This window comes from Moesziomyces antarcticus (genome assembly GCF_000747765.1).
Source record: "Moesziomyces antarcticus DNA, scaffold: scaffold_v10094, strain JCM 10317, whole genome shotgun sequence".
NCBI classification, from domain to species: domain Eukaryota; kingdom Fungi; phylum Basidiomycota; class Ustilaginomycetes; order Ustilaginales; family Ustilaginaceae; genus Moesziomyces; species Moesziomyces antarcticus.
In genome coordinates, this window is record NW_014638916.1 from 1 (window position 1) to 8976 (window position 8976).

Sequence of the window (8976 nt, forward strand, 5' to 3'; positions counted from 1 at the left end):
GAGGCGGCGGAGGAAGGGCCAGCGTCTACGTACTGCTGGGCAGCATCGACGTCGATGGGCTTGACGGGTTTGTTCTTGGACTCTCGCCTGCGCATGGATGGCAGACGGCCAAAGGAGGTGGAGAAGGCGGTCATGGCTGAGTGTGAGGGAGACATGCGGTGGGGGACGATGATGACGACGACGAGCGCCAGGCCGAGGGATGCGTTGGTTATATGGAAGGGCCGAAGCGGGTCAGTCCCGGTCAGAGCAAATCAGGCCAGACCAGGCCAAGCCAGGGTCTACGGATGACGGGAATGGGATAAGCTTTGGCAGTCAGTCCACCGACTCAGGATGCGAGCCGAGATCGCGGCTTTGCCACCTTCCATACACGCGAGACGGCCTTCTGACAGGCGAGGCGGCAAGGGGCTGCAGCTAGGCTGGCTGTCATGGCCGTGGCTCAGTTGGCCCCACCTCGCCCCACCTCGCCCCACCTCGCCCCACCGCGCGCGGAGAAAAGAGCTGAGAAAAAAGAGCGTTGACAGCCAGGAGAAATACGCGGGAAAATCCGACGCCGATCGTAGTTGCGGGCCAGGTGCAGCAACGGGTCAGGGTCCAAATTGTCACTCTGCGGGCCGAGCCAGGGATAAATGCAGAGGATAAAGCAGAGAGAGAGAGAGCCAAGGCGGGCCATCCGAGCGGGTTCGAGTGAGACCAACACGCGGGCGCGCGCGAGTGATTGTCCTCGTCGGTGCGCTTCCGCGCTTGGCTCTCACGCCTCACTGTCATCCGCGGGAGTGTCTGTTCGGGAGAGCCGGGCTGTCTTCGTAGGCGAGTCGAGGCTAGTGCCGGTGATCCCATGCAAAGCCAGCTGCACTCGACTGCCAGGGCGCGCTGTCGCATCTGCAACGATTGGCGCCAGCCGAGCACACGTTGGCAGCTGCGACGACTGCACGTCGGGCCCGCCTCTTTGCTCGCCAATTCATCCGCTGCAAAACGCAACGCACCGGGTGCCGTGCCGCTTTTTCATCGCCGAGTTGCATCCCCGCGTCTCCCAATCCCGATCCACTCGTTGCAGCTCGTTGATCGTCGTCGGCCAGATCTTGCTTTTGTTAGCGCAACACCAGCCAATCTACAAGATCCAGACTCTACCATCCGGTCCCGCGCCTCGGAATTTTGAAGTGACGCCCCATCAAATGGGACTTTGCATGCAAGATGCAGCCGCAAAGGCACACCTGTCTCAGCTGCACATCCAGTCGACGCCCATTTTCTTTACGCCAAGGCCCCATCAATGCACCAACGACGCAGCTCAGCTGTTATTCCGCCTGGTGCCTAGCAAATGCATGGCGTCCCATTTTTTACGCGAATCGATGGAATCCTTCTTTTTTTCGCCACCCTTGCTCTCTCTCTCTCTCTTCGCAAACCATACTATGGGCCCTGGGCGAGGCATAGGCGAGCTGTCAGGTGCCGCTGCACATGCACTCGAGTCGTGCCATCGCGAGTTGCAGCTCTTGCAGCTCTTCGCATTGGCCTGGGAAGATTCACCCCACTTACCCGCTCTACCCGCGCCACTCTTTTCGCGACCGGTTCCCACTCCACTCGGCCATCCCTCTTCCGCATAGATCAATCTAGCATTGCACTTTACGAATCGGCGCCCGATCGCGAGTCGTCATCGCCATCAAACATGTCGCGCAGCAGACACGCCTCGACATGCTCCATGTCCACGCCGCCGTCCGAGTAGTGCGCCTCGAATGCGTTCTGCGACACCGAGTGCAGGAATGGCACCACCTCGCCCAGCGATGAGATCGTTCGCATGTGGCCCAGCTCCAGCCGTCGCTGCCCGTTTGCAGCCGCACCTGCCCCCGCTCCGCCCTGATGCTGCTGTGAGCTCGCGCCGGTCTTGCCACTGCTGGCCGTAGTGTCGCGCGAAAACGTCGCGGCAAGCGCATCCAGCAGCGTATCTGCGTGAAAGTCGTCCGACGGATACACGGCGTCGATGGTGTCGGTGATAAACATCCACTCGTTGATCTGGAAATCGTCTGGCTGCAGCAGCACCAGCATGTCGAGCAGCTTGAGTGTCGACAGCACCAGCTGGCGCGCATCCGCACTCTGCTCGAACCGCTCCGGCTCGCTCGCCACGCCGTCGTACAGCCGCATGAGCTCCGTCATGAGCACGGGCCAAAAGCTCGTCAGATGGCGCGCGCTGAACCGCACCAGCACCACGCGCAGGCACAGGTACACCTCGGCCTGCAGCACCTCGCTCGGCGCCGTGCGCAGCAGCTCCACCACCTTTTCCTGGATCTGCGCAAGCTGCACCACAAACGCATCGCGCTCGCCCGCAAACAGCGTAAACGAAAGTCGACGCAGGCTCAGCGCGCGCGACACCATCTCCAGCTCGCGGTTCGCAAAGATGTTGGCTGCCGTCGAGGCCGTCGAGACGCGCGCCAGCACGTCGGCCAGTCGCTCCTTGTCCTGCGTCAGCAACGCAACCACGATCGGCTTCCACCGTGTCGCACTCGAAATGCCCATGCTAAAGAAGCGTGCGTCGCCGAAGAGATCCCCGACCGTGCTGCGCCACGCCTTGACCGTCCCGGGCATCCGTACCAGCTCCGACAGCAGCGCCACGACGTGGGGTTCCACTTCGAGCTTTTCGCTCCGCGTGCGCGCAGCAGGCGCCGCAATGTAGTACACCGCATTCGCAACGAGTGCTTGCACGCGATCCGTGTCGAGTTGCATCTTGCGCAGTGCTGCCAACGCGCGCGTCGCCAGAAACACATTGATCGCCTCGACTACGCCGGACGCTTCGTGCGCAAGCGCACACGCCAGCTCGTCCGCCTCGCGCTCCACGCCCACATCCTCGTCGCGTCCCGAGCGCCGCATCCACGTCGACGCATCCAGCGACCGCCCCGACAGCAGAATGCACGCGTCCACCAGCTTGGCGTAGTTGTCCTGCAGCTCGCGCCGCGTGCGTCTTTCCTCGATGCCGGCGGTGAGACAGAGCTTCTCGCCCAGCGCGGTGAGGATGCGCAGCATCGGGTACACGTGCACCTTGCGCGCCAGTGCACTCGCCACAAACTCCTTGACGAGCACAATCACCACCGGCCACACCTGCGTCGCCTCGGCCGGATCCATGCGCTCCAGCACCTGCTCAAAGAACAGCAGCAGCGTCGCATCGCTCACCGCCACCGCCGCGTTTGAGCTGGCTGTGCGCCGCGATCGATCAGCATCGCCGCGGATCATGCGTGTGCCCAGCACGTCGCACAGGAATGTCACCAGGATCTGCGCGCTCGGTGTCACGATCGCCAGCACCTCCACCACCGCCTCGGCCCCGCGCGTGTCGTGCCGCGCGCGCTGCCAGCACCGCAGCAGCGCCTCGACCGTCTCGCCCGGGTGAGCACGGTAGATGCGGTCAAATGCCCGCCGGCATCGCACCCGCACTTTGCTATTCATCGCTTCGAGCGAGAGCGACTTGGCGTCCGTTGCAGACAGCTCCAGTCCGCACCGCTCCCATACGCCGTGCAGCGTAGATACGCTCACCGCCAGTGCGCGTCGACGCGCTGCCGCACCATCCTCCGCCTTGTCGTCGCCGCCTCCATCCGACGCAAAGACATTGCTGACGTAGCCCAGGATGCCTGGTGCGCTCTCGCCGCTCGCCTTCTCCGACTGCCCAGTCGCGCCCAAAGATGCAGACGCCGTGCGAGCGCCTGTGCCATCGTGGCCCAGCTGCGGCGTGGCGAGCATGAGCGTGCGTTCGACGAGGTGGACGAGCAGCAGCACGTCCGGTTCGAGCACGCTGCACTGTGCGTCGCTCTCGGCCACTACGACTTCGGCGCCAAACGTGGGTCTGCTGGGTGCGGGCGCATATGCGACGCTCACTTCGCGCATCGCTGCGTCGAGCTGCGCACATACGCTGCTGTTGAGCGCGAGCAGCAGCCCCACCGCCTGCCGCCGGTACAGCGGTGCGGTGGACAGCACAAAGTCCGACCAGTGCTGCAGCATGGCTCGATTCGACGGCGTCGAGAGGCCGCGCTGCAGCATGGCCAGCAGCAGCGGGTGCGGTTGCGCTATCTGGGGCGACGGCGAAGGTTGTGGAGCATCCGCCTCGCTGCGTCCTGTCGAGTCGGTGCGCGAATGCATGCCTGCCGAGGCAGCAGTGCGCTGGGCTGCGGCGCCCGTCTTGGCTGCGAGCAGGGTGTGCAGCGTATGCAGCATGCGGTTTTGCACCGCCGTCGCGCCGCGATGCACGCCAACTAGCAGCGCCTGGATCAGCTCGCGCTCCAGCTCGTCGGTGCGGCTCGGCGACACGGCGGCACGCTGGAGGAGGCCGTGCATGGCATCCACTGCGGCAGCACGCAGCGTGTCGGACGACGCCGCGAGCTGCGCCTCGAGCTGCACTGCCGGATACGTGCGCATCCACACGACGCACTCGTCCAGCACCACGTCCAGATAGCTCGCGGCGCCATCGAGCGTCTTGGCGCGCACGAGCTGCTTGGTGGTTGTGCTGAGGGACGCCGATAGAGACGTGGACGCAAGTGCCTTGACGAGACCCGCGCCGGCGAAGCGCACGAGCGCGGCGAGCGTACGCAGCGCATACACCACCATCTCGTGGTTGTACGGCTGCTCGACGTGGGTGATCGCCACGCTGATGCCGTCGAGGTCGACTGTGGCGGGTGCGAGTTGCGCAGGCTGGTTGTGGACGAGCATGTGCACGAGTGGATCGACGAGCTTGACGTACGAGCGGACGTGTGCGCGCAGCCAGAGCTCGGCGTGCTGCCGCTCGTCGGCATCGGCCGCCTGCAGCCGGTCGAGCACAAGCAGCAAAGGCGTGCGCAGCTCGTCCGTCGACACATCCTCGCTCAGCCGCCAGTACGTGCCGAACGCCGTGAGTGCTGCAGCGCGCGCGGCTGCATTGCCTTGGCTAAGCTGATGCGCCAGTGCGGTCTCGAGGCGCGAGCGGCGCGTGACCTTGTTGGTGGCCCAGAGCAGCTCGACGGCGCGCACGTGGTAGGGTGCCATGGCCGGGCTGAGGTAGCGAAGCAGTGCGGCGACGATGCGGTCGACGCGCGTGGGCGCATCGAGCACGAGCGGGCGGTCGAGCGCGCGACAGATGCAGCACGAGATGAGCACCTCGACGATGCGCTCCACCTGCGCAAACGACGCGACATGCTCAAGAAACGGCAGCAGCAAATCGGCCCAGTTGTCGGCGTTCCAATGCAGCTTATGTGTGCGCAGCGGTGCGCTGGATGCATCGGCGCGCACGAGCGCGATCTCGTCGGCCGCCTCGGACCCGTCGAGCACGCGCATGAGGTCGGCAAACACATCGAGCGCGCGCACAAACAGCTCGGTTCGCGCCGCCGACTCGCGCGCCCGCTCGCCACACCGCAGCGCTACATGGCTGAGCAGCTCGACGAGCGCGCTGGCCGAGGCGGCGTCTTGAAAGCCCACAAAGTGGCGTGCGGCGTGCTGGCTGTCGGTCTCGCTCGAGGCGTAGAGGCGGTGTGCGCGCTGCCAAAAGTCCGGGCTGGCCGATGACGATGCGTCGACTGGCTCGGCGGGCGCTGGCTCGGCGGGCGCTGGCTCGGCGGGCGCTGGCTCGGCGGGCGCTGGCTCGGCGGGCGCTGGCTCGGCGATGCGCACAAACACGCGCGAGGGCATGGCGGTAATCAACAGCTTGAGCAGCTCGAGCGCATCGAGCAAGTCCGTAGTCGAATCACCGCCAGGTTGCGTAAGGCGCTGGTCAAGCAGCTGCGTGATGGCGGCAAAGAGCAGCGGCACGTGAATGTGCTTTGTCTCGTCGTCGTGGATGTGAAACGCCTTGAATATAAAGCAGAGCAGCGACAGGGGCGATCTCCCCTCTTCCTCGGAGCCTTTTTCGGGCTGCAAGGACTCGGTGATGGCGTGAAAGAATCGGCCGTAGAGCAAAAACGGATCGATGACTTCAAAGAGCATCTTTGCCGTGGTCACCAGTTCCTCCTCCTGCCTCTTTGCGACCTGGAGGCTGATGGCGTAGAAGGCGTCGAGGGCGAGGACGCGTGTGAGCGACTGGCCGATCTCCCACTTGTCGAGCAGCGAGACAAAGATGCGGTACGGTTTCTGGCGCTCGAGCGTGTCGAGGGCCGAGGCGCCATGAAAACCCTGTGCGAGAGCGCTGCGGACGAGGTCGAGTGCGTTTGCATCGAGAAAGGCGATCTGTGCCGCGGGTGTCTCATCTGCGCCGAGGAGCCAGGTGTAGAGCCGACGGTTGAGGCTGAGGTCCTTGCGGAGAACGACGTGCAGGGCGGATCGAACGAGGAGGATCTGGTCGGGGCGTTTGACGAATCGGCGAAAGAGCGGCTTGTCGACGGCGAGATGGGTGACGAGGATGTCGAGCGTGTTGCGACGCACGAGCAGCAGGTCATCGTCGAGGGCGTGGGCAAGACCGCGAACCATGAGGCCAAGATCTTTACCGACGAGCAGCGTGGGATCGTCGTGCTGCGTGAGGTCGGGCATCCTGCGGGTGAGGTAGTTGAGCGCGGCGAGGCGCACGAACGGCGTGGTGATGAGCGTGAGCCAGAGGTTCTGCAGAAAGTAGGCCGGCTCCACGGCGTCCGAGATGCGGTCGAGCAGGCGAAGCGTGCGGTCAAAGTACTCGCTCGTTTCCTCCTCGAGACCGGGGAGCAGCGCCATCTGGAGCGCCCTTGTGAGCGGACGCAGGTCGTCGTGGAGCGGCAGGTAAAAAGTCTCGTAGATGGCGAGCAGCGTAGGCTTGACCGACGTGGAGGCATACTGGAAAAAGGGGAGGAGGCCCGACGTCCATACGTGAAGGTCCCTACGCAGGCCGTCGGGGCCGACGACGCTGAGGATGTGGTGGTAGACGTCGAGCGCGCGCTGGTGGACACCCGACGGCAGCGCCGGGTTGAGACACTGTGCGAGGCGCTTTGCAACGATGAGCTTGCGCGGCACCACGTTGTACGCCGGATACGCCTGGATGGCCTTGTGGAGGCGCGCGAGGAATGAGATGAAATCGGCCCACTCGCTGACGCTGTCGAACGATGCGAGCGTGCGCTCTACGAGGGCGAGGTACTTTTTGAACTTGGCGTCCGAGTAGAGCGCGCGCTCGGTCTGGAGTGCCCAGCTCTTCTCTGCACGTTTTGCGGCGGAAGTCTTCCAGAGCTGGCTCGACTCGATGACGCTGGTGGTGGGGCGTGGGCTGGAGGAGGAAGGCAGCACGGAGCGTGGACGAGGTGCATCGCTGGCCGAGCGCAGTGTTGCGTGGGTGTGGGCGGTGGAGGCGGATGCGGCCGAGCTGAGGTCGAGCTGCACGTCGGGCGAGGAAGGCTTGAGCGTGGGCGGCGGCGGTGCGACGAGGCGCGAAGGGAGCGAGCTGAGCGAGGTGCTGCTGCCGCCTGCTCTGCGCGGTGCTCGATGTGTGGGAGCATCTGTGCTTGCGGCCCTGTCCACAGGACTCGACATTGTGACACGGTATGCTCAGCAGCGTGTGTGCATGGTGAGGGTGGTGGTGATGGTGGGGAGAAGGAGGAGGAGGTCCAAGCGCCGCCTCAAAGTGTTGGTCTTTGCGGCAACGCGTGCGGATAGCGAATCTAACATTGTTTTTTTCTTGGCTCACCGCTTCTTCGGCTCCTCCGCGTGTGGAGGAGGACTGCTGAGTGATGCTGCCGAATCCATAAGGCTAAAGTGCCGTTCTGGCTCCGACGATGCTCCTCTGGCTCAGTCGACCACCATCGCAGCCGCCGCAAGACGACGATCGCCACGATACGATGGCCGAGAGCGGAAGAGCATCGACGAGCGACGATCCGCCCAATCCGTATCTGACACGGCCAAGCACATCGACGACAGGAACAACGACAGCGTCCTCCTCCWCCTCGGCCACGACAAAGAAAGCGGAGGCCAAACACGAGACGCGGCTATTCGTGGGCAACCTCTCTACAACGGTGGACGAGTATACGCTCATCCAGACGTTCGCCAAGTACGGCAAGATTGCCAAGCTCGACTTTCTGTTCCACAAGAGCGGGCCGCAGCGTGGGCAGCCGCGTGGGTATGCGTTTGTCGAGTATGCGCATGCGGACGAGGCGTTGCGCGCGCTCGCAGCCACGCAGGACAAGACGCTGCGAGGACGCAGGATCGCGGTGAGCTTTGCCTCCAAGACGGCCGATGCGGACCAGCACGCAGGCGCGGCGGGTGTAGGCCCACATCGACGCGACCGAAGAGCGGGGCACGATGGCGAGCCGGCCAGGACGACGCAGCTGAGCCTGAGCAAGAACGCAAAGCAGCCGCACTCGACCGACGCCAAGATCGCCGCCATGGAGGCTAAACTCGCCCACCTGCGTAAAGCCAAGTCTGCTGATCCGTCAGCTCCGCCAGCCACGGGCAAAGCTTCATTACCTCCCAAGCCGGCCTTTACCGCTCGCAAGCACCAACATCGACCGTGACCTTGACCGCCAACTATTCAGCCTTGTAACCATATACCACACGAGCCGCATTGTACAACAAGCATCATGTTTGCATTCGCATCGTGCTCAAAGCAAGGGGGGAAGGAGAGGAGTGTGCGAGGTAGGGAAAGGGGCAAGGGAAAAATGTCCCAGAACAGTTTGGCGCCGTCGACCCATCTGGTACACGGAGCGACGGATTCCTATAGCGTTCTGGGATATCACAACGTTCTCGTCCACCACGGCTGCAACGGCCTCGTAAGGCGCCGCAGCCCTGGCACCCGAATGCATCCTCGCCAGGCACCGCAGAGCCAACAAAGGCAAGACGGCAGTCGCGAGTGGGTGTGGCTGGCAGCTATATACAGCGAGGGAGAGAGAGAGAGAGGGAAGCAGTGAGTAATGCTGGTTCTTGTCGTCGTCTGCCCAGACCAAGCGGTCAGACACTTACACTTGTTTTTGATCGAAGAGAAGAAGGCACCAGTGCGCGCCCACAGCTTCCTCTTTATACCTTTGTCTCTGCTCCCACCGCTCTCCACCCAGGCGCGACTTTCTTTTGCTTTTTGCTTTTTTTTTT

At 63.8% G+C, this 8976-nt stretch overlaps 3 protein-coding genes across 3 annotated transcripts; 1 reads left to right on the forward strand and 2 right to left on the reverse strand.

Moving 5' to 3' along the window:
• Window positions 1-33: 33 nt before the first annotated feature.
• PAN0_094d6686 (uncharacterized protein) lies at window positions 34-134 on the reverse strand (the record flags this gene model as incomplete). Its single annotated transcript, XM_014797881.1, has 1 exon — window positions 34-134. A coding segment is annotated over one exon (101 nt), but the record flags the coding sequence as incomplete, so codon positions are not given.
• Window positions 135-1617: 1483 nt separating this feature from the next.
• PAN0_094d6687 (uncharacterized protein) lies at window positions 1618-7428 on the reverse strand (the record flags this gene model as incomplete). The annotated part of the gene is made up of 1 exon (XM_014797882.1): window positions 1618-7428. One exon carries the CDS (start codon window positions 7426-7428, stop codon window positions 1618-1620), a length of 5811 nt encoding a protein of 1936 aa, XP_014653368.1.
• Window positions 7429-7670: 242 nt separating this feature from the next.
• Window positions 7671-8405, forward strand: PAN0_094c6688 (single-stranded nucleic acid binding protein; the record flags this gene model as incomplete). The annotated part of the gene is made up of 1 exon (XM_014797883.1): window positions 7671-8405. One exon carries the CDS (start codon window positions 7671-7673, stop codon window positions 8403-8405), a length of 735 nt encoding a protein of 244 aa, XP_014653369.1.
• Window positions 8406-8976: the final 571 nt, after the last annotated feature.